At 43.0% G+C, this 25,806-nt stretch overlaps 1 protein-coding gene across 6 annotated transcripts in view; it reads left to right on the top strand.

Annotated features, from left to right (window-relative positions):
- The window catches only part of LOC122549809 (glucocorticoid-induced transcript 1 protein-like), a 233,773-nt gene extending 209,058 nt beyond the window's left edge, over positions 1–24,715 (top strand). For 4 of the 6 annotated variants that reach the window (XM_087987128.1, XM_087987129.1, XM_087987125.1 and 1 more), the window contains 2 exons: positions 13,980–14,087; positions 22,496–24,715. In XM_087987128.1, the coding sequence (XP_087843254.1) occupies positions 13,980–14,087; positions 22,496–22,847 (460 nt within the window). In that variant the 3' untranslated portion in view covers positions 22,848–24,715. The remainder of the gene's footprint in view (positions 1–13,979; positions 14,088–22,495) is intronic. The other 2 variants (XM_043689881.2, XM_043689882.2) reach the window with 1 other exon arrangement.
- Positions 24,716–25,806: the final 1,091 nt, after the last annotated feature.

The following is a 25,806-nucleotide window of genomic DNA, read 5'->3' as shown; positions in this document are numbered from 1 at the left end:
GACAAACAAATGTTATGTTGTGGTTGTACAGGACATTGGTGAAGCCTCTTCTGGAGTACTGTGTCCTGTCTAGTCTCCGTGTTATAAGAAGGATTGGCAAGGCCTGGGCGGCACGGTGGCATAGTGGTTAGCACTGTTGCCTCACAGCGCCAGAGACGCGGGTTCAATTCCCGCCTCAGGCAACCGACTGTGTGGAGTTTGCACATTCTCCCCGTGTCTGCGTGGGTTTCCTCCCACAGTCCAAAGATGTGCAGGTCAGGTGAATTGGCCATGCTAAATTGCCCGTAGTGTTAGGTAAGGGGTAAATGTAGGGGTATGGGTGGTAGGTGTGGACTTGTTGGGCCGAAGGGCCTGTTTCCACACTGTAATGTAATCTAAAAAATGTAATCTAAAAAAGGATAGCATTAAGCTGGAGAGGGTTCAGAAGAGATTTTCCAGAATGTTGCTGAGAATGGAGGGTTTGAATTATGAGGACAGGCTGAATAGGCTGCAACTTTTTTCACTGGACTGTAGGACTTTGAGAGGTGACCTTATAGAGATTTAAAAAATAATGAGGGGTATGTATAAGATGAATGGCTGGTGTCTTTTCTCGAGGGTGGGAGATTTCAAGTCAAGGAGGCATATTTTTAAGGTGAGAGAAAAATTTTTTAAAAAGTTATGAGAGGCAGCTTTTTTACACAGAGAGTGGTTCATGTGTGGAATGAATTGTCAGAGGAAATGGTGGATGGAAGATCAGTTACAATATTTAAGAGATATTTGAATAAGCACATGAAGGCAGTGCAATGTTCCTCCTGCAACATGTTTGAGGTGAGGGATGCCATCGACGTCCCTGCCGATTACACTTGCAGGAAGTGCACCCATCTCCAGCTCCTCCAAGACCGTGTTAGGGAACTGGAGCTGGAGTTGGATGAACTTCGGATCATTCGGGAGGCAGAGGGGGTCATAGATCAGAGTTATAGGGAAGTAGTAACTCCAAAGATGGCAGATAGATGGGTGACAGTGAGGGGGACTGGGAGGAAGCAGCCAGTGCAGGGACCCCCTGCGGCCGTTCCCCTCAAGAACAAGTATACCGTTTTGGATACTTCTGGGGGGGATGACTTACCAGGGGTAAGTAACGGGGCTCAGGTCTCTGGCACGGAGCCTGTCCCCGTTACTCAGAAGGGAAGGGTGAAGAAGAGCAGAGCAGTAGTAATTGGGGACTCGATAGTTAGGGGCACAGATAGGCGGTTTTGTGGGAACGAGAGAGACTCACGTTTGGTATGTTGCCTCCCAGGTGCAAGGGTACGTGATGTCTCTGATCGTGTTTTCCGGGTCCTGGAGGGGGAGGGGGAGCAGCCCGAAGTCGTGGTCCATATTGGCACCAACGACATAGGTAGGAGGAGTGCCGAGGATGTTAGACAGGCTTTCAGGGAGCTAGGTTGGAAGCTCAGAGTTAGAACAAACAGAGTTGTTGTCTCTGGTTTGTTACCCGTGCCACGTGATAGAGATTCGAGGAATAGGGAAAGAGAACACTTAAATGCGTGGCTACAGGGATGGTGCAGGAGGGAGGGATTCCGGTTTTTGGATAACTGGGGTTCTTTCTGGGGACGGTGGGACCTCTATAAACAGGATGGTCTACACCTGAACCTGAGGGGCACCAGTATCCTTGGGGGGAGGTTTGCTAGTGCTCTTGGGGGGGGTTTAAACTAACTCTGCAGGGGCATGGGAACCCAGATTGTAGCTTCAGGGTGCAGGGCCTGGAGTGCAGGGAGGTTAGGAACATGGCATCAATTTCCAAGGAGGGTGTCTGTAAACAGGAAAGTGGCTTGAAGTGTGTATACTTCAATGCAAGAAGTATACGAAATAAGGTAGGTGAACTTGCAGCGTGGGTTGGTACCTGGGACTTCGATGTTGTGGCTATTACGGAGACATGGCTAGAACAGGGACAGGATTGGCTGTTGCAGGTTCCAGGATTTAAATGTTTTAGTAGGTCAGAGGTGGGGGTAAAAGAGGGGGAGGTGTGGCATTGCTTGTCAAAGATAGTATTACAGTGGTGGAAAGGACGATGGATGAGAACTTGCCATCTGAGGTAGTTTGGGCTGAGGTTAGGAATAGGAAAGGTGAGGTCACCCTGTTAGGAGTCTTTTACAGGCCTCCTAATAGTCCTAGAATCATTGAAGAAAGGATAGGGAAGGTGATTCAGGAGATGAGTGACAGTAATAGGGTGGTTGTTATGGGGGACTTTAACTTTCCTGATATTGATTGGGAAAGCTACAGCTCAAGTTCGTTAGATGGGTCAGTGTTTGTTCAATGTGTGCAGGAGAGTTTCCTGACACAATATGTAGACAGGCCAACAAGAGGTGAGGCCATTCTGGATTTGGTTCTGGGTAACGAACCAGGCCAGGTGTTAGAATTAGAGGTAGGTGAGCACTTTGGGGATAGTGACCATAATTCGGTGATTTTTACTCTCGTGATGGAGAGAGATAAGTGTGTACTACAGGGCAAGAGTTATAGCTGGGGTCAGGGAAATTATGATGCGGTGAGGCATGACTTAGGATGTGTGGCTTGGAAAAGTAGACTCCAAGGCAAGAGTGTAAATGATATGTGGAGCTTGTTCAAGGAGCAACTATTGAGTGTCCTTGATAATTATGTACCTGTCAGGCAGGGAGGAAAGGGTCGTGCGAGGGAGCCGTGGTTTAATAAGGAATTGGAATCCCTTGTTAAATGGAAGAGGGCGGCCTATCTCAAGATGAGACGTGAAGGTTAAATTGGGGCGATTGAGAGTTATAGGGTAGCCAGGAAGGACCTGAAGAGAGAGCTAAGAGCAGCAAGGAGGGGACATGAAAGGTCCTTAGTCGGTAGGATTAGGGAAAACCCTAAGGCTTTCTATAGGTATGTTAGGAATAAAAGAATGACTAGGGTAGGAATAGGTCCAGTCAAGGATAGTAGTGGGAAGTTGTGTGTGGAGGCGGAAGAGAGTGGGGAGACACTGAATGAATACTTTTCTTCAGTATTTACTCAGGAACAGGGCATTGTCGTTGATGTGAATACTGAGTCACAAATAAGTAGAATGGATGGCTTTGAGGTATGTAGAGAAGAGGTGTTGGAAATCCTGGAAAAGGTGAAAATAGATAAGTCCCCTGGGCCTGATGGCATTTATCCTAGGATTCTCTGGGAAGCAAGGGAGGAGATTGCAGAGCCATTGGCCTTGATTTTTATGTCCTCTTTGTCTACTGGAGTAGTGCCAGAAGACTGGAGGATAGCAAATGTGGTTCCCTTGTTCAAAAAGGGGAGTAGGGATAACCCTAGTAACTATAGGCCGGTGAGTCTCACTTCTGTTGTGGGCAAAGTCTTAGAGAGAATTGTAAGGGATAGGATTTATGCACATCTGGATAGGAATAATGTGATCAAGGATAGTCAGCATGGTTTTGTGAAGGGCAGGTCGTGCCTCACAAACCTTATTGAATTCTTTGAAAAGGTGACGAAGGAGGTTGATGAGGGGAAAGCGGTAGATGTGGTATATATGGATTTTAGTAAGGCGTTTGATAAGGTTCCCCATGGTAGGCTACTGCAGAAAATACGGAGATATGGCATTGAGGGTGAGTTGGAGGTTTGGATTAGGAATTGGCTGGATGGAAGAAGACAGAGGGTAGTAGTTGATGGCAAAGTTTCTTCATGGAGTGCCGTCACTAGCGGTGTTCCGCAAGGATCTGTTTTGGGACCATTGCTGTTTGTCATTTTTATAAATAACCTGGAAGAGGGGTTAGAAGGTTGGGTGAGCAAGTTTGCGGATGATACGAATGTCGGAGGAGTTGTTGACAGTGAGGAAGGATGTGGCAGGTTACAGCAGGATATAGAGAAGCTGCAGAGCTGGGCAGAAAGGTGGCAAATGGAATTCAATGTAGCTAAGTGTGAGGTGATTCACTTTGGGAAGAATAACAAAAAGATGGGGTACTGGGCTAATGGTCGGATACTTGGTAGTGTGGATGAGCAGAGGGATCTTGGTGTCCATGTACACAGATCTCTGAAAGTTGCCACCCAGGTAAATAGTGCAGTGAGGAAGGCATATGGCGTACTGGCTTTTATTGGTAGAGGAATTGAGTTCCGGAGTCCTGAGGTCATGATGCAGTTGTATAAGACTCTGGTGCGTCCGCATCTGGAATATTGTGTGCAGTTTTGGTCGCCATACTATAGGAAGGATGTGGAGGCACTGGAACGGGTGCAGAGGAGGTTTACCAGGATGTTGCCTGGTATGGAAGGAAGATCGTATGAGGAAAGATTGAGACACTTGGGGCTGTTTTCATTAGAGAAAAGAAGGTTTAGGGGTGACTTGATTGAGGTGTACAAGATGATTAGGGGGTTAGATCGGGTTGACAGTGTGAACCTTTTCCCGCGTATGGAGTCGGGTATTACAAGGGGGCATAGCTTTAAATTAAGGGGGGGTAGATATAGGACTGAAGTTAGGGGTAGGTTCTTCACTCAGCGAGTCGTAAGTTCATGGAATGCCCTGCCAGTAGCAGTGGTGGACTCTCCCTCTTTATGGGCATTTAAGCGGGCATTGGATAGGTATATGGAGGATAGTGGGTTAGTATAGGTTAGGTGGGCTTGGATCGGCGCAACATCGAGGGCCAAAGGGCCTGTACTGCGCTGTATTCTTCTATGTTCTATGTTCTATGAATAGGAAAGGTTTGGAGGGATATGGGTCAAGCACAGGCAAGTGGGAATAGTTTAGTTTGGGATTATGATTGGCAAGGACTGGTTGGACAGATGGTTCTGTTTCCATGCTGCATGACTCTATGGCTCCATGAGGCTTTTCATCTTTTTGTGGAGCTGTTTTCTTATCAGCAATACGCAAGTTCAAATTCTTTATTTGATGTGCAGATTTTGGAAAATTTGGTAACAACAAAAGCATGTATGCTTGCTGATTCTTTACAGTTTCTTACCAGTAAATTAGCTACCCCACGAGGTTGCTAGTATAGCAATATTCTTCCATACACAGTAGAGAACCACAACTCGGCATATACAAAATATTGTTTGCACAGAGGAACGGAGGTTCCATTCTCAATAAGATCTTGCAAGGAAACCTGTGGTTGAATTTCTAAGTGAATCTGAAATGGAAAGCAAACTATTAATTGATCTATTTGGGAAAAAAAAAGTGCCAGACTACAGAATATGAATCTCTGAGATCAGATCATGGCAGCATTTTTAGAATCAGAAAATTGTTACAGCACAGGAGGAGGTTATTTGGCCCATTATGTCTTTGCCATTCTCCATTGGAGCAATTCACCTTCTATCACCTCCATGCCTTCTCTCCATAGTGCTGCATGTTTTTCCTTTTCAGATTGCAATACATATCCCTCTTGAATGCCATGAAAACAGGGCCCAAATTCTTCAACGTATCTATTGTATTGAGACTCCCCTCATCCCGGGAACAATTCTTCTGAATATTTTTTGCATTCTCTCTAGTGTCTTCAGACCACCCCTAAAATGTGGTGCCCACAACTGAAATCAGTTCCCCAATTGTTTTACGCAAGAACAACGCATCACTTTTTCACTCTGCCCTTATTAAAGAAGCCTCAGATAATGTATGCTTTATTAACAAGGTTGTTGTCTATTATGCCACCTGCAATGGTTCTTACATATGTACACCCTCTGCTCCTAACCCTTTTAGAATTTTACCTTTAATTTTCAATTGTCTGTCTGTATCCTTCCCATCAAAATAGATTATTTCACACTTCTTTGCATTAAATTTCATTTGCCAGTTGATATCATGTTACGCTAACCTGTCGACATCCTTTTGAAAGTTTACATTATTTTCGTAAATTCACAATTGTTCAGTTTTTTTATCTTCTGCAAATTGTAAAATTGTGCTCTGTACACCAGGAACCGCAAGGATTTCAACATTGATCTTTGAGGAAATCTGCTACAAATCTTTCTCCAATTTGAAAGCATCTATTAACTAGTTCTTTGTTTTCTATCTCTCTGCCAGTTTCATATCCATAATCATACTATAACTTTTCTTTCTGAGTCATAACTTTGTCCAGAAGTCTATTGTGTGGCACTTTCATCAAGTGCTATCTGAAAGTGCATATTCAGTACCCTTATCACCTCCTTTAGTTACCTCATCATAAAAACTCCAGTAAGTTATTTGAATATGATTTACCCTTAACAAATCTGTTCTGGATTTCCTTAATCAACCTGCATTTGACAAAGTGGCTATTATTTTGTTCTGACTGTTGCTTCTGGAAGTATCCCCAACACATAAATTACATTGATTGGCCTTTTTCTTTTTGTATTTGATCAAGTGATATGGGCATCGCATGAGTGGTGCAAATATTATCACTCAATAGCCCAAGCATGGATGTAGTCCAGGTTTTGCTGCATATGTTCATGGACTGCATTAGTATTTGAGGCTTCTGTTAAATCATTAACAAACATCCACACTTCTGATGTTACAATAAAGGAAATATTATTGATGAAGCAGCTAAAGATGGTTGGGCCAAGGACAGTACACTGAGGAGCTCCACTAAAGATGAGATAACTGACCACCAGCATCTTCAATCATCTTCTTATGTGCTCGGTATGATTCCAATCACTGACCTCTAAACCACTGAAGCCAGATGCCAATTCGAGGACACCTCCTCCTACCAGCCCCTCGACCATGACCCCACCCCCCATCACCAAACCACCACCTCAGGAGATCTCCCACCCACAGCTTCCAACCTCATAGTCCAGGAACCTTGCACTGCCCGGTTCTACCTCCTTCCCAAGATCCACAAGCCTGACCACCCTGGCCGACCCATTGTCTCAGCATGCTCCTGCCCCACTGAACTCATCTCTACCTGCCTTGACACTGTCCTATCCCCCCTAGTCCAGGAAATCCCCACATACGTTCGAGACACCTCCCATGCCCTCCACCTCCTCCAAGACTTCCGTTTCCCCGGCCCCCAACGCCTCATCTTCACCATGGATATCCAATCCCTCTACACCTCCATCCGCCATGACCAGGGCCTCCAAGCCCTCTGTTTCTTCCTCTCCCGACGTCTCCAACAGTATACCCTTCCACCGACACTCATTCGTTTGGCTGAACTGATCCTCACCCTTAACAATTCCTCCTTCAAATCCTCCCATTTTCTCCAGACCAAAGGGGTAGCCATGGACACCCGTATGGGCCCCAGCTATGCCTGTTTCTTTGTTGGCTACATAGAACAGTCCATCTTCCGTAATTACACCGGCACCACTCCCCACCTCTTCCTCCGCTACATTGATGACTGCATTGGCGCCACCTCGTGCTTCCGCGAGGAGGTTGAGCAATTCATCAACTTTACCAACACATTCCACCCTGACCTTAAATTTACCTGGGCCATCTCTGACACCTCTCTCCCCTTGCTGGACCTCTCCATCTCCATTAATGACAACCGACTTGACACTGACATTTTTTACAAACCCACCAACTCCCACAGCTACCTGGATTACACCTCTTCCCACCCTACCTCCTGCGAAAATGCCATCCCGTATTCCCAATTCCTCTGCCTCTGCCGTATCTGCTCCCAGGAGGACCAGTTCCACCACGAAACACACCAGGTGGCCTCCTTCTTTAGAGACCGCAATTTCCCTTACCATGTGGTTAAAGATGCCCTCCAACGCATCTCGTCCACATCCCGCACCTCCGCCCTCAGCCCCCCCCCCCCACCCCCCCAAGCGTAACAAGGACAGAACCCCCTGGTGCTCACCTTCCACCCTACCAATCTTCGCATAAACCAAATCATCCGCTGACATTTCCACCACGGACCCCACCACCAGGGATATGTTTCCCTCCCCACCCCTTTCCACCTTCCGCAAAGACCATTCCCTCTGTGACTACTTGGTCAGGTCCACGCTCCCCAACAACCCACCCTCCCGGCCTGGCACCTTCCCATGCCACCGCAGGAACTGTAAAACCTGTGCCCACACCTCCTCCCTCACCTCCATCCAAGGCCCTAAAGGAGCCTTTCACATCCATCAAAGTTTTACCTGCACACCCACTAATATCATTTATTGTATCTGTTGCTCCCGACACGGTCTCCTCTACATTGGGGAGACTGGACGCCTCCTAGCAGAGTGTTTTAGGAAACATCTCTAGTGCACCCGCACCAATCAACCACACCGCCCTGTGGCCCAACATTTCAACTCCCCCTCCCACTCAGCCGAGGACATGGAGGTCCTTGGCCTCCTTCATCGCCGCTGCCTCACCACCCGACGCCTGGAGAAAGAACGCCTCATCTTCCGCCTCGGAACACTTCAACCCCAGGGCATCAATGTGGACTTCACCAGTTTCCTCATTTCCCCTTCCCCCACCTCACGCCAGTTCCAAACTTCCATCTTAGCACCGTCCCCATGACCTGTCCTACCTGCCTATCTTCTTTTCCACCTATCCACTCCACCCTCCTCTCTGACCTATCACCTTCATCCCACCCCCATCCACCCATTGTACTTTTTGCTACTTTCCCCCACCCTCCTCCCTGACCTATCACCTTCATCCCCTCCCCCACTCACCTATTGTACTCTATGCCACACTCTCCCCACACCCACCCTCCTCTCATTTATCTCTCCACCCTTCAGGCACTCTGCCTGTATTCCTGATGAAGGGCTTTTGCCCGAAACGTCGGATTTTCCTGCTCCTCGGATGCTGCCTGAACTGCTGTGCTTTTCCAGCACCACTCTACTCCAGAATGATTCCAACCAATGGAGAGTTTTCCTGCAATTCCATTTAGGGGACATTTTGTTAGGGCTCCTTGAAGTTATGCAAGTCAAATGCTGCCTTGATGTAAGGTACAATCATGCTCCTCTCACCTCTGGAATTGAGCTCTTTTGTCCATGCTTGAATTGAGGGAGTAGTGAGGTCAGGAGCCAAGTGGATCTTGTGAAACCCAAACTGAGCATTAGTGAGGAGGTTATTCCTGTGCAAGTGTCACTTTATAGCACATTGACGAACCTTTCCATCACTTGACTGATGATCAGGAATAGACTGATGCGATGGTAAGTGGCCAGGTTAGATTTGTCTTGCTTCTTGTGTGGGACGTGCCTGGGAAATGTTCCACATTGTTGGATAGATGCCAGTGTTATAGCTGTACTGTAACAACTTGGCTAGGGGAATGGCAGCTCTGGAGCTCAAGTCTTTAGTACTATTACCTAAGTTTTGACAAGGCCTGAAGCCTTTGCAGTGTTCAATGCCCTTCTGCCTTCTCTTGATATCTTGTGAGTGAATTAATTTGGCTGAAGACTGATATCTGTAATGCAGAGGAATTCAAAAGAGGCTAAAATGGATTATTCATTCAGCACTTCTGGCTGCAGATGGCTGTAAATTATTAAGCCTGGTCTTTTGGACTTATGTAAACATTGCGATCCATTAGGATTGGGGATATCTGTGCAGCCTCAGATGAAAAAAAGTCGTCTCATACTCAAACATCCACATAGTGTCTCTTTCTATAGTTGTGGCCCTATTTGCGGAGTTTCTCCAGCATTCTCTATTTGTTTCAGATTTCCAAAATCAACAGTATTTTCCTTTTATCTGGACCAGACGATCTGGGCTCAAGACCCACCTGTGTCATGATACATCCAAACAGGCATTTTAGGTGTGATGTGGCCAAGGGGAGGAATGAACTGCTAATCCATTGTGCTTTGCAAGTATGAGTTCAGATCCCACTCTGGTCTGAGATACACAGATTTTTAATCAGTAAGGTAATGAGGGGTATGGGTAAAGGCAGCAAAGTGAAACGGAAGGTAACCGGATCAGCCGTAATCTCATTGACTAGTGGAAGACTCGATGGTCTGAATAGCCTATTTCTGTTCCTATATCTTATGGGCTTCTGTTATCTTTAGTAGAATAAATCATTATTTTGTAAATTTCTGTGACAAAATGTTTTCTGTTTACAAATATACACTGGATGAATGGCTGGAGCTTTATTTATTCATTGAATGTGGACATTACTAACTGGACCAACATTTATTGGCCATCTCTAATTGCCAATGTTGCTGTAGGTTTGGAATCACATGTAGGCCAGACCAGGTAAGGAAGGCAGATTTCCTTCCCTAAAGGTCCTTAATGAAGCAAATGGGTTCACCATTAGAGTAGCAGACACACATGTTGGTCCCAGGATTTATGAAGATCAGAATAAGTGTACACAGGAAGATGGTGGCAGAGGGGATGGGAGGGTGGTTTGGTGAGAATATGTAGATACAGAGATTTTGCTGATTTTAATTACAGGATTTCACTATCATTTCTTAAAATTATATTTCCTGCCTATTAACCAGCCTTGAAAAGCTACTTAACTACTGTGCAGACTGAAAAAGCCCAAGCAAACAGAAAATATCATGCTTCATTGGAGAATAGCAACAAGGACCACAATTATTTGCTTGAGATTCACTTGAGGCAGAATGGGACTTACGGCTAATCATGTGTGCATCATTCGTTAAATATTCATCTATTCTAATCCCATTTTCCAGCACTTGGCCTGTAGTCTTGTATGCTGTGGCATTTTATGTGCTCATCTAAATAGTGTATAGATAGTGACCACCCTTTCAAGCATTGAGTTCTAAATATCCACAATCCTATTGGTGAAAACATTTTCCCTCAAATGCCCTCTAAACTTTCTGATCCTTAGCTTAAAACTGTGTCCTTGAATATTATAGAAACATATAAAATTATGAAGGGAATAGATAAGATAGAAGTAGAGAGGATGTTTCCACTGGCAGGTGAAACTAGGACAAGAGGGCATAGCCTCAAAATTAACAGGAGCAGATTTAGGACTGAATTAAGAAGGAACTTCTTCACCCAGAAGATTGCGAATTTATGGAATTCCCTGCCCCAGTGAAGTAGATTAGACTTCCTCAGTAAATGTTTTTAAAGCTAAGATAGATAAGTTTTGAACAGTAAAGGAATTAAGGGTTATTCTGAGAGGGCAGGTAAGAGGAACTTTGGCCACGAAAATATCAGCCATGATCTTACTGAATGGCGGGGGGGACTTGAAGGGCCATTTGATCTACTCCTGCTCTTAGTCCTTTTGTTCTTAATAAGTCCTTCCACTGAGGGGAAAAGTTTCTCCATATCTACCTTGACTATGCCCCTCAGAAATTTATACACCTCAATCAGTTTCCCTTCTTCAGCTTCCTCTTCTCCAAGGAAAACCATCCCAACGTACCTAATCTCTCTTTATAACTGAATTGCTGCGGTCCAGGCAAGATCATGGTGAATCTCTTCTGCACCCTCTCTGCTATAATCACCACCTTCCTACAGTGTCGTGACCAGAACTGCACACCGTGCTCCAGCCAAGATCTAATGATGTTATACATAGCTCCATAACAACCTCCTAGCTACTGTATTTGATGCCTTAACTGATAAAGGTAGGTATTCCAGTGCTGTGAAAGCCTGTCAGGTTTCCTGGATCTAAGAAACTTAACTGGACACTTGAATTTAAATCAACTTCTCAAATGCATTGTCAAAGCCTGATTTAAATATTAGAACGAAACGTTATACCTTTCCAAGACAGGAATTTATACTCATTCTATTTGCATGTGCCACCTGAGGTGCAGGTACAGCAGAGATGACTCGGGAGATTTTGATGCAGATGTGGGTTGGGTTAAAAGGAAAGACCTATTTGGTTGAACAGTCAATGATGAGGTTCCACAAACTGACTATTAAAATTGAAGCTGAGGAAATAGGTTTTGAAAAATTGCTGTCTGGAATAGATTACTGGAACATGCCACAGGGAAAAAAAAACTAGAACAGAAACAATTGTACATCTTTATTGAGAGAATGTTGATTAACTGCTTGAAGCAAGCAGATACAAGATAGTGGGGTTTGAGGATTATTTTGCTATACTTTAGCAAAGATTTGATACAGTGAGCTGTCTGGCCTAATAAAAATGTCATTCCTTCCGATAGTGGGGCAGGTACATGATCATTTATCTGAAATCCCGAAATCTGAAAATCCCCAAAATCTGAAGTTTTTTTTCTCCATAATAAGATTGTTTGGCGTGAAAACAGTAAACCCAAGTCCACACCCACTCGACTCATGTCACTCAGATGTGATGTGATGACATGACTCGGCATTGTCAGGCATTAATTCTGTCTCAGAAGTCACAGGCGCAACTGCTGTTCGGTAAGACTTTTTTTTAATTTCACTGTTAAACTGTCACTTATTCTGAAATCTGAAAAATTCTGAATTCCAAAAACCAGCTGGCCTCAAGGGTTTTGGATAAAGGATTGAGTACCTGTAGTATTTCAAGATTGAGAAAGTTAAAAATCACACAACACCAGGTTATAGTCCAACAGGTTTAATTGGAAGCACTAGCTTTCAGAGCACTGCTCCTTCATCGGGAGTGCATAATTATAAGACACAGAATTTATAGCAAAAGTTTACAGTGTAATGTAACTGAAATTATACATTGAAAAATACCTTGATTGTTAAGTCTCTCATCAGTTAGAATGACCATGATAGTTTCACTTCTTTCATATGTAAATTACAAAACTTTTTTTAAAAGTTACATTCTCAGGTTAACTGTAACAATTGGTGTCAGCACAGATAAGATGTTGACATGTTGAAGGTGTTAGCCCCCGTGTTCTCTATCTGTGCCATAATGTTTAGACTAGTTTTAATCTAAAAAGTGAGTTAACAGAGTCTTACATGGATTCATGCGGTTTTTGAGCAAAGTACAATGTAACTCTGCAAGTACAAATTCACCCCACAAACGTATATGTATGTGTGTGTATGTGGGTTTTGTGTGTGTGAGAAGTGGGGATTTGTGAGTGTCTGTGAGAGAGTGTATATGTGTGTGTATTACTGTAAAGTGGTCTAGGTGTGTGAGAGGGTGCATGTGTGAGTGTGTGTGTAGGAGTGTGTGTGTGTGTCTGGGGGGTTGTGAATGTCTGTGAGAGAGAGTGTATGTGTGTGTGTTACTGTAAAGTGGTCTAAGTATGTGAGAGGGTGCATGTTTGAGTGTGTGTGTGTCTGTAGGAGTGTGTGTGTGTCTGGGGTGGGGGTTGTGAGTGTCTGTGAGAGAGTGTGTATGTGTGTGTGAGAGTGTAAAGTGTCTAAGCCTGTGAGAGGATGCGTGTGGGAGTGTGTGTGTCTGTAGGAGTGTGTGTTTCTCGGGTGGGGGATTGTGAGTGTCTATGAGAGTGTGTATATGTGTGTGTGAGTGCAAAGTGTCTTAAGTCTGCGAGAGGGTACGTGTGAGTGTGAGAGTGTTTGTGTGTGTCTGTGTGCGTGTCCCTGTATAGGAGTGCCTGTGTGTGTGTGTGTGTGTGTGTGTGTGCGCGCGCGTGCACGTGTAGGAGTATCTGTGTGTGTGTACAGTGCAATGATGGTCACCTGTAGCATGACATGAACCCAAGGTCCCGGTTGAGGCCCTTCCTATGGGTACTGCACTTAGCTATCAGCCTTTGCTCGGCCACTTTTCCCTGCTGCCCTGTCCCGAAGTCCACCTTGGAGGATGGTCACCCGAAGGTCTGAGGCCGAATGTCCTGGACCGCCGAAGTGTTCTCCAACTGGGAGGGAACCCTCCTGTCTGTTGATTGTTGTGCGGTGCCCATTCATCCGTTGCCGTAGCCTTTGCTATGTTTCACCAATGTACCATGCTTCAGGGCATCCTTGCCTGCAGCATATGAGACAACGTTGGTTGAGTCGCATGAGTACCTGCCACGTACATGGTGGGAGCTGTCCCCATGCGTAATGGTGGTATCTGTATCCACACTCTGACACGCTGATGAAGGAGTGGTGCTCCAAAAGCTAGTGCTTCCAATTAAACCTGTTGGACTATAACCTGGTATTGTGTGATTTGTAACTTTGTACACCCCAGTCCAACACCGGCATCTCCAAATCAAGATTGAGAAAATTATTATACTGAATACTGCACACATTATATTATAAATGTTGATTCTCACAAGTAAAATAAATAAATTACCCCTAAAGTTATAGCATTCACCTTTGAAAATTCTTGTATTATGGGCATTGCTTGCAGAGTCAACATTTGCTGTCCATCCCTGGTTGAACTGATTGGCTCTCTAGGCCATTTCAGAAGACATTTGAAGTCATCTCCATTGTTGAGGGTCTGGAGAACAGATACCAGGTAAAGATGGCAAATTACCGTCCCTAAAGGAGATTAGGGAACCAACTGGGTTTTTACAACAGTTGACTATGGTTGAATTGTTGCCATTAGACTAGCTTTTAATTCCAGATTTCAGAGATCAAATGTCACTATGCTGATTTGAGCCCATTGTCTCCAGATCATTAAGCTGAATCTCTGGATTACCAGCCCAATGATATTACCATGACACTGTTTAGAAATATGTGACTCTTAATAGCAATAGCACACAATACACTCCAGTAGTGCAACATTAGGGTTGTAATGTTGAAGTGTAAGTAATATTTGCCTACAAGTTTTACAAAAATAACAAAAGCATAGTCATTTACATATCATGTGACCTATTAATGAATGTCAATTATTCATAACCATCAGTGCCATAGAGGTCATGAGAAGACCCAGTTTACCTCAACACACAGGACAAGTATTGTAAAATTAAAGTGAATGAAAAATCTTGGAAGCAGAGAGACTTAGGGAGAGAATTGAGAGAGTGGTGCAATCGTGGCTGAAGGAACAACTGCCAATGGCTGAGGATAGGAAGGAGAGAATGTACAAGGGATAAGAGTCAAAGGAATAAAGAATTTACATGGGGCAGTAAATAGGCCTTAAGGAGATCACTCCAAAAGGCCTGACAAATCTTGTGTTGTCTCCCAACAACTCAGGTTTTAGAACACAGAGAACACAGATAGACAAATGGCAATTAGTATGGTATGGCAACAAAATTTCAGATAAGTTAATTTATGTTAGGTGATGGCTGAAAGACCAACAAAATTGCCTTGGAGTACACAAGTCTGGAAGTGGGATAGCCATTTATGAGAGTTTTATGATTGGATAAATTAAGGTCATAACAAGGTGATGCTGCAGATTGAATTTAGGTGATCTTTGCAAAGGAGGGAATTTGGGGTCCAAAACACAATTCAAATACCAAAACTAACTGGCAGTATCGTAAGAACTTTGATTTAGATTAATATTGGAGAAGGGACTGAGTTGATATGCGTGAGCGGAATTCGTGGAGAGAGTCATTGTGTTTAACTGGATGAACTTTGAACTCATGAACGCTTAAATGTCAAAAAATTAATCTGCATTACTGCATTAAAACTATCTTGGATCCTCTAAACAGCTGGACTTCAGTGCTCACAAAAGCTTTGTGAAAGATTAATGCTTGTTATCAGTTGTCACAAAATATTTTAAAATTTATGACAACAGTGTACAGTCTTTTATAGAAAATCAAAACTTCGTTCTAATTTCTTGTTGTGTTTATGCTGAGACTTTTCTTTTTAAAAAAGTAAATCATCCAGTTAGATAGTTTGAGGCACGATTAAATTGTTTCATTAATACTGCCTTTGCCCTTTGCCTTCTGCTTGATGTTAGAAAGACCAGAGACCTCAGAACAATGATAGACCATTAACAATCATTTAGTTTTAGATATAAATCTGTGGAAAGTGATCTCTTTCACAAGGGATTGTTAAGGTAGAAAACTCGATTATAAATCAATCGGGAAGTTTTCAAATGACATCGGATCGCTGGAAAATTCATATTTCAATTAAAATGTGGATCCAGCAGAAAACTACAAAACATGAAACCCATGTCTTCAAAGAGGATTGCCATGTGTGATAATTTCAGTGTAAAGTATGTTTAACACCATTGAAAAACATTCTAGCATGATTATTTTACATTTATTGGATTTTGATTATTGGTCAAAGAGAAGCATAATTCCTGACTTATGATGCTGTTGATGAAATGAAGTTACCCAGAATATGGGCGGCATGGTGGCACAGTGGTTAGCACTGCTGCCTTACAGCACCTGAGACCCGGGTTCAATTCCCGTCTTGGGCAACTGTCTGTGTGGAGTTTGCACATTCTCCCCGTGTCTGTGTGGGTTTCCTCCGGGTGCTCCTGTTTCTTCCCACAGTCACAAAGATATGCAGGTTAGGTAAATTGGCCATGCTAAATTGTCCATAGTGTTAGGTGAAGGGTTAAATGTAGGGGAATGGGTCTGGGTGGGTTGCTGTTCGGAGGGTCGGTGTGGACTTGTTGGGCCGAAGGGCCTGTTTCCACACTATAAGTAATCTAATGATTCAATCTATCTTGATTTCTTCCGATTACTTGTGGTTGAATGCATTCTCCTGGCTATGTTGTCCTTAATGGATGAAAGCACATTTTCAGGATTTCTGGTGGTATTAGCAAGCTGAAAACTAATCCCATTACTATATTTCTATGCCTTTTACAAGAGGTGCTGTTTAACACAAAATCCATCTCTAGTTTAACTGAAGGAAGTTAGAGATGTAAATTTATCTTTAAATATTGTTCTTTATGGTCTGCATTCTCTTTCGCTTTCACCTTTGAATATCATTGCAGAGGAAGAAAAAAGGCTTTTCCACTTAAATAATTTGAATAAACCCAGAGAAGGACTGTTATTAAGCATTTAATTCTGTAGTGAGAATAAAGTGCGACTGTTTCAGTATTTTTACTACATTTCAACTGTTCAATTCTCCAGAAATTAAATGATTCTTTGGTGTATAGCAGTCCGATCAGTACATGCAATGGTATCAGGTAATTTCAATTTCAAACAAACAGCTCAGAAACATGCTTCACTGTTTCGCATGAAGAACTTATGGTGATTTCATGGGATCTATAACTTTGTTCCCTCTCAATGTGATTATGGAAATTATTTGTCATGGAATTATTTGCTAGCACAGTGTGGCCTGTAGTAATTACCATAATCTGTAATTAAATATGGAGGTGTAAAATTACTTCCCATTTAAGATGGAGATGAAGACATAGTTTTCTGAGAGTGAATAATCTTTGGAATTTTCTATCCCAGAGGAAATGACTGAATCTAAAGCGTTTTTGGGCCAAGTTTCCATGTGGTCAAACTTCATGGAAAGTCTCTCTTTGCGAGGCTTAGGGAGATTTCTCTCTGTTATTGCCCCAAGTGTATTTTCTTAACAACCTTAATGCTCCATAGGACATCTCACATCTGATGCTTGTCTGATTCTACTTGCTTTAGCTGAAAGAACTTGCCATCGATTGAATATCCCAGGATAGACTGGTATCCATAGTGCATACACCATATTTAAAAGGCCATTGTCATCAAGATAAGTATTAGCACTCCAAGTTGCCCTTCACTAGTGTGATGGCACAGTAGCCACAAATGTATGCTGCTCATGTCAAATACCTGGTATGGCTGACATTTCCTTGCACATACAGTTCCACTTTCTTGCCCCAGTCACTGTCTAACTACCAGGTCCCACATCTTACCAGCCCTTAGCTACATTTCATTCTACTACCACCCTCTTGAAGTCACTGCAACTTTGTATCCAAAGCCCACTGTAGTCCAGCATCTTATATACAATGTAGGACCGTCTCACACAGGGATACAAATGAAATGTTGCATGATGATCAACAACTACAGAGGAATCTCCGAACAAGATGGGTGGGCACTATTTCATTTGGATAATTGATTATTCGGTTAACTGATTCTCCTCTTGGGCTTGGGAGTTTTCTGAAGTTGTCTTTGTCCTCGCTTTGCCTGCATTGCTTCCTCTCCCTGTCTCAGGGTTTGTTTCTGAGCAGACACACACTTTTGTGTGCAAGGGATCTGGGACATTGCTGAAGACTCTCGCTACCACCTCCACCCCCCACCCCTCCATCAGTTCAATGGGATTGACACAGCGAGCACTTGCTTAGTCTGCTCCCCATTCAGGGAACGAGATAGCAGCACACCGTCCGCGAGCCCCCATTCTGCCCCCACAACCCCGCCCGCTTCCCCAACCCTGCCCTGTCCGACTCACCCACCGTCCGCTCCCCTGTCTGACTCAGCGACCCCCCCTCCATCCAGTCTGTCCCCCTAAGCCCACCCTCTGACCAAATCGGCTCCTGCATGCACCCCCCCCCCCCACCCTATCAGCCCCCGCTCCCCCCCGCAGCAGCTGGACTGGACACCAACAGTAAGACTGCTGCTGCCTTTGGAGGGGTGAATCTCAAAATAGCTTGCTTGCACACAGACATGCAGACACACAGACAGACCCGCACACACACAGACACACACACGCGCGCAGAGGACAATGTTGGAGAGACTACCTGGGAAGGGGGGAGGTTTAGGGTACACCCCTGTGTAGAACCCCAAGGGAAGTGTGGGGGGAGAGAGAGAGCGAGCGGGCAGTCTTTTGGAGACAGTGCCTGGGCTCTCATCAACGTCCAGGACTGTTCTCGGCAGCATCAGTGTTGGAAACACCTCTTTGATGTAATGTTTCGTTGGATAACCCGAAATTCGGATAATTGATATTTGGATAATCAAGGTTCCTCTGTACTTTGCAGAATTGGCTGCACCCAACTCTCATTGACTGGAACCAGAGGTTAATTAGGTCATATCTCACTTGTAATGCCTGATGCAGCTGAGCTCTGTCACGAGCAAGGACAGCTTGCACCTCCTCAGTGTCCTGATCTTCCTCCTTGGAAGACTACTCCCTTTCTCTCATTTGCTCAGCATCCAGCACATCCTCTCTTTGCCTGTTCCAATTGTGCACACACCCCCAAGAAGTGGTAATAGCGATCACAGATCACATGGACATTACTGAATGGAGCCCCTTTCCTGCTGATGAGTTCTGTAGTGTTATGCCACAGCCCTCTGTGTCATATGTATATAGTTGACAGCACCCTAAACCTGGGGTACCTCAGCTATGTTCCTGTATCGTACTGCTCAGGCTGCTGCACAGACCTAGTTATGGTGTAACAAAATGAACTGGATGGTCTTCAGCTCCCACAGTGGGTTGCTGCAGCTCCTGGGCTTTCTATCACATCTGCTGCTTCTGCATTTGCCTCCTCAGAAGGCAGCCCTGTGGTTGGATCCATGCCTCCTGATGACAGGGATCTGTGTTGGGAAACATAAGTAATAGCCTCTTGGCTTGGAGAAGGCTCCATGCTGACACACCCTGCAGATGCTGGCTGTACACATTTCTCCACAGAATGAGTTACCAGTCGAGGGGCATGTATCAGGTACTCATGGCTCTCTGGGATAGCCACTTACTTAGTACAGATGCTACTAGCTGAGTGATCAGCAAAAAACAAATATTAGTACTGTTCTATGTGCTCCTTTGTCAGCCCTTTATCAATCATGTATCATATTGCTCACAGAGTAAATGAGGAAACTAGTTTTGTGTCCCTTTGCACCTTGTGTTGCTGCGTGCAGTGTCCACCTCTTTTGAAATTGGTGATAATTTATGCTTCATTGAAATCTCTCTGCAACTTGCAACATGGCCAGTAACATGGTGAATATTGCAACTGACCAACATTTAAACTTGGGTGGCACGGTGGCTCAGTGGTTAGCACTGCTGCCTCACAGCGCTAGGGGATCCAGGTTTGATTCCTGTCTCGGGTGACTGTCTGTGTGGAGTTTGCACATTCTCTCTGTAGCTGTGTGGGTTTCCTCCAGGTGCTCCGGTTTCCTTCCACAATCCAAAGATGTGCAGACCAGATGAATTGGCCATGCTAAATTGCCTATAGTGTTAGGTGCATTAGTCAGGGGTAAATATAGGATAGGAGAATGGATTTGGATGGGTTACTCTTCAGAGGGTCGGTATGGACTTGTTGGGCTGAAGGGCCGGTTTCCATACTGTAGGGAATCTAATCTAATCTAAATTTCACACGTAGGAAGATATGTTTGCAAATGAAGTGTTGCTACATTTTGCATTATGATTGGTGCCTTTGCTCCTTTAAAGGTTTCTTGTTTAGCACATGTGGATCTTGCACTTTTGCCCCATCAAACTGACATTGATTCTGCCCATACTAAACACTGGCCCAGGAATTTTCCAGTTGTAGGTCATTTCTGTCAAACAGCAAGTGGTAGTAGTGAGTGCAGCTCACAGTAAAGGCCATTTCTTCCCAACTCTGCCCACCTCCATAATCTTCCACAACCTCCCATTCTGTATCACCTACTCCCTCACCTTCATCCTTACTCCTTGCTTCTGCCACTGCCCCACCACTTAGTAATGAATGTACCCTCCCATTACCCCTTCCTATGGCAGCTGCCACAATGTGGCACAATCCCAACACTGAATGCTTTTCAGTACCTGACTGACTTTGACAGATAGCCACAGATAATGAATGACCACATTTGTTGCAGCTCCCGAACTGATTCCATGCAATTTCTGTGACCGCGTGTGATGGACTCACAGGATTGACTGTGGCCAGGCCCCTGGATAGAGTGTGGACTCTGTTCTTGACTGACTGCACCAGGATTTCTCCAACTGACAGCTGTCCTCTTCATTTGACAGAGGACAACTGCCCACATACTTTGAGAAATGGCTAGATGCTCAGCCTCCTTCATCCCGCCACATTCCTGATGAAGGGCTTATGCCCGAAACTTCAATCCTGCTGCTCCTCAGATGCTGCCTAACCTGTGTGCTTTTCCAGCACCACACATTTCGACTCTGACCTCTAGCTTCTGCAGTTCTCACTTTCTCCTAGTCGCTGCAACCTTACTATAAAACCTCTTCCAAGGGTGCCCATCTTGAAGTTCTCCTCCTCCCTCCTCAAGGGGGATCACTATCATCCCCCACCTGCATCTACCTATCACCTTCCCAGCTACCTACCCCCACCCCACCCTCCTATTTATCTCTCAGTCACCAACCTTCCCACACATTCCTGATAAAAGACTTGCGCCCGAAACGTCAATACTCCTGCTCTTTGGATGCGGCGTTACCTGCTGTGCTTTTCCAGCACCAAACGTTTCGACATTGAAAGGTTATGCCTTGTGTGTGGCACATAGGCAGCTGACACATAATGTAGATGTCAGACTGTACCATAGAGCAGGACTGGCCACTGGTCATAAGTCTGAAAACAGCCGAGCTACATGTCAGCACTGAACAAATCGCTGTGGCAGAACTGTGAGCTATATAAGACTCTGGCTAAGATGCCAACTCTCTTAAATGCACAGCATGGCATGACAAAGATATTGTGGTCATTCAGGTTGATGCTGACAGAGTGAGTACTAAGGGAACAAGCAAGCAAGCAACCCTGAGATAAAGCCCGACCAAATCCTTGAGCTGGGTATCTGCCCTGAGTGCAAAGTATCCTTACATCAACATTTCACTGCACGTTTCGTTGTGTCCCAAAATGCAGCTTTACAGTGCCAACACATCCTGTAGGCATAATCGGAGACAAGCCATGAGGGTTCTGAGAGGTTAATGGTGTCAGATGGCAATGTAGTGGAAAAGGATTCATGTGATTGATGCCCATGGAATACACCCTGAGGGTTGTTGCTGGGTATCTACGATGACAGTCAGTAGAGTGAGTGGTAAGCTGGAGTCAGCAGGTATTTGTTCTGACTTCTGTGTTGGAAATTCTCAGCATCTCATTTCCTCGTGTGGCTGGTAGGACATAATAATGAAACAAGATAGGTAGATAATGAGGTTGATAACGAGCAATAATCTCCTTCATCTAGTATGAGAATGTTGTCTTGACATCCGGAACCTAGTTGGAAGATGTGATGTCAATAAAGATTTCATTGAACTTGTTAAACAATTCTCCTAGATTCTCTCCACAGCTCAGATTATTCAGTGACCCTCTGAGTCATTGAATATATTCAAAGGCCGTGTTAGACAGATTTTTGACCTACAAGAGACTCAAGGGTTCAAGGTGACAGGAGGTGAAGGAGTTGAGGCCACAATCCATTTAAATATTGCGGAAGGCTGAAGGAGCCTAATGGCCTATTCCTGCTGCCGTTTCTTATGTCAACAATTGACCTGAAATTTTATTTTAAATGTTTTCTGCTGTTAGTTAATATGAGTATAATAGAGAATATTAAGTCAGGACTGAAAAGCCCCAAGATTTCCAGTTTTGTATTTTTCAATGGTCACGCAGTTTGGTACTTTGTTACATAATAAGGCTGAAAATGTTTGTTTATATTTTGATACGTGATATAGTCTTGAACTGAACAGTAAATTTTAAATTAAAAATGTTACAAATCTTTGAAATGTTCTTATAGAAACATTTATTATTCACTGAGCAGCAGGGAGATAGGCAGCAGTGCTTGCTTCTACACGCACAGACTTCTTCTGTCTACTGAATAGAAATACCTTTACTTCTGATTCTATGCAATCTTGAACTGTCAAATGAATGCTTTCTTTAGTTTGTATGTTCATGTCAATTTCTTACCTTTTAAGTCAAACATAATATTGTATCTGATCCTGCCAATTCTTTCAGAAAACAAAACTGGTCATTTAACTGAAGTAGCTTGTTGCCAATTTCTGCTCTGTTACTACATCTCTTTATGATGTTACATCCATCGAATTGTTTTTACTTTCACTGCTGTATTTCCACTGAGTATTCGAAACTGCAAGCCAAAAAGGTTCCATCTCCTTTGAGTTATTAACAACTTTGCTCTCTCCTAGGTCTCGTCCTCCCACCTCTGTCCCTTTGTTTTCTTGTCCTGACAGAAACAAAGTGAACTTCATTCCCAAAGGATCAGCTTTCTTTCCTGTGAGCATCGTGAGCCGAGCTCTGTTTTCCACCTCTGACCTGTTACTCAAGAGCTCGTCAGTCTCTGGCCTCAATCCTAGCGTAGCATCCAGCACTGTGACGGCAGAGCTGTTTCCATCTCAGGTCTCATTCTCACCTTTGATAGAAGACACCAGCACAAGGGACTCTGAGGCCTTGGTTCAGCAGCCATCGTGTCAACAGCAGCAGCCCCATGATTCTCAAAATGAAGAACTTTCCTCAGCTCAGAACTTTGTAATAATCTAGCCCTTGCACCTCCCACTGCTGCCCCTCCACAGGGTGGAGCAGGCCTCTGCTCTTATCTGGGGATAGCCTATATATCTGCATGGAGTAGCACCTGCATTCTGAACAAAGGTTCTTAGAATTTTAGCATATCTTACACTGTTCTTGGCAGGGATAGATTTCCTTATTTAGGAAATTTGAGAAGCAGTGATGCTTGCAAAACACATGCTTTCATGAGTGTTTTAAGTGCAGACTATGCATTACATGGTAAGTTTGGATGGATTAGTACTGTTGTTCTGTGTTCTGTTCCATCTCCTACAATAACAAAAAAGCTCTATATATTAAAAAAAAATGCCTGTCTAAAAGATAGAAAATAGATGTTGTGTTGTGTTATGTCCAATGGATAAAAAATATTGTTTACAAACAATCCAGGTTGTTTAAGTTTATAAATTTCTGTAATACATACAATGCAAAAAAGCAAAATGGCCACAACAGTTGCACAGTGCCCACCCTATGGCCTAGCTTCAGGTACTTCAGTTGAAGTTTAAACTCAGGTAATTTGGAATGTATATCCACATAGGATTTTAACGAATTTGTGGCTGAACAAGCTGAGGGGGAATTTGGGGTAAGCATCACTCTCTTGCCTTTACGTTTTATACATTAACCTTTCCTCATTACATTCCACTTTCTTTAACTAAAAGTGCATTCTGATCCGGGGAAGACCTGGACGAGGGTGAATATTAAATAACCAGCATTACTGTGATGTGTGACATCACTTGTTTTCATGGATGTTCAGCCAAAATTTACATAAACCATTGCTTTGCAATGCATCAAGGCTTTTTGACATTTCAGAAATGAAGACAAAACGTTTCAGGTGTTGAAGACTGTTAAACTGTTAAAAATACAGTAGTGTTGAATACTGGGCTGTATCTAAGAAACATTCCATGTTGTAAAGAAATCTGAATGATCAAATCTTTTAAGTTTCATAATCAGACTCTTCAGATTCTTGTGTTCAGTATGTTCCCTTTTCTGTGTGTAAAGTATGGAATTGGCAGATACACAAAATAAAATAGTGTTACAAAGATGAAGTAAAGTTAATGTTTAGTTTCTCATTATGACCCCACATTTTATCTTAATAATCTTGCACTTTCCTGTGGCTACTGTAAGGTGCTGTTTCTTTTACAAAGAGTTTTTATAAGAACAATTACTTAAGTAGTATTTATTTAACTGGAATGTGATAACCAGCCATTAATTTATCATTTTAGGATTCATTTTGATAAATGTCTACTATTATTTAAGAAGTATCATACTGGAAAGGATAAAAGATTGCTTCTTGTTTTGTGGATCAAGAGACAAGAACTTGGTATTCAACAATGGATGTAAAGTTTGTAGCTGCTACTGAATTTTACCACAGTTGGTTGGTGCAGGCAGCATAAGGTTAATCTATGAGAACTCAGTGAGAGATACTGATGTAACCAAAATCCCTTTTAATCTTTCATTTGAGAAACTAGATATTAATTTTTACCAAACACTGTTGCAAATCTGATTATGATCTTTATAAAGGTTCTAAACCAAATTGGTTGAAAATTAGCTAACTTCAAAAAGAAATGTAAATTAAAAATATTATTGGTTTTGAAGTGTATCCTACATCTAGATGTAGAAATTTTGTTTGTCAAATGCATTGTTTAAAAACTTGTTTCAAATTTTGTACATAGTCTTGCTGTGATTTCTAGCCATCGTGCTAAACAGTATTTATGAGTTACCACACAATGCTTCAAAAATAATGCAGTGTGGCTTTTGTTTTGTATTTTTTTCAGTATATAGTTCTTGTGTCTTATTTAAAATAAAATTATAGCGAACGGCATGAATAAAAACTGGCCATTTTCTAATCACATTTGCGTTTTACTTTCATTAATTGGCAACAAATCTTTGCATAATGTAGACTTTATGTCAAAGGTTTACCAGGATTGCAATGACCAGAACAAGTGTTTCATAAAGTATTTTTAAATTTGTGCCCAACTGCAAATTAGCTGAAATTCTTGCTTTGCAATGTTACTGCTTGACTAACATAATTCTGTCCCTTCCACTTTGTACAATGCAAGAGTGCAGTGCCTTTAACAAAACAAAAAAGGTGGGAAAAGCAAAGACTTAAAATTAAAAATTGGAGAAATGGATTGGCCATTGGTAACAAAACTATACAGACCAAGAGGATCTGACATTCTATCTTTCATGTGTCCTGAGCTAGCTGATATCAATTTGTCAAATATTGCAATTGGCTGAGTACCGCAGTTTATGGAAGGATGAGAGGGGAACACATTTACAACAAATTTTAAGTTGAATATGCGGCCTGTTAAAATGCCTTCAGTCATTTATCTGCCTGATTTTACCCTTTTCAATTACAGTGCTTTTTTCGGGAGAGGCAGCAAAGCTAGATTCTAAAGTCATATATTATTAATATGCTAATTGGGGTCTGATGACAACGTCAGGCACAGACTGCTTTTTTTAAACTGACCTTGAGTCGCAAAATCATGGTCACTATTATGGCAGTGGTGTGCCTTAGGATATTTTAAAGTCAAATAAATACAAGCTGCTTTCAAATAATAAACACAAATTTATATTGTTATATCCATTTACATATAATTTAACATAAGCAATATCTATAATAGATCCCCTCAGAAAGAATCAAACAAACATTCAACAAGGTTGGATAAAACCAGTCTTGATCTACCATCTTGTACTTGGTACTTCTTTAAATTCCCAGGCAAAGTTTGTGTTAAAAATGCATGTTCAATTCAATTGAGAGATTGTTGAATGAATTTTATTTCATCACTGTTTCAACACAATTTTCAATTTAATTCTGCAGTACATATTTAACTATTTGTAATATTTAGTATTTTGATAGAATAGCTATGTAATGACATTGTTTCTAAACAATTTTTTTTTAAAATGCTGAATGTTTTTATTTTCTACCCCCAAAAATACC

This window comes from Chiloscyllium plagiosum, unplaced genomic scaffold (assembly GCF_037043375.1).
Source record: "Chiloscyllium plagiosum isolate Xiang-an unplaced genomic scaffold, Cpla_swu_hap1 HiC_scaffold_5, whole genome shotgun sequence".
Classification (NCBI taxonomy): Eukaryota; Metazoa; Chordata; class Chondrichthyes; order Orectolobiformes; family Hemiscylliidae; genus Chiloscyllium; species Chiloscyllium plagiosum.
This window is presented reverse-complemented; position numbering and strand designations above follow the sequence as displayed.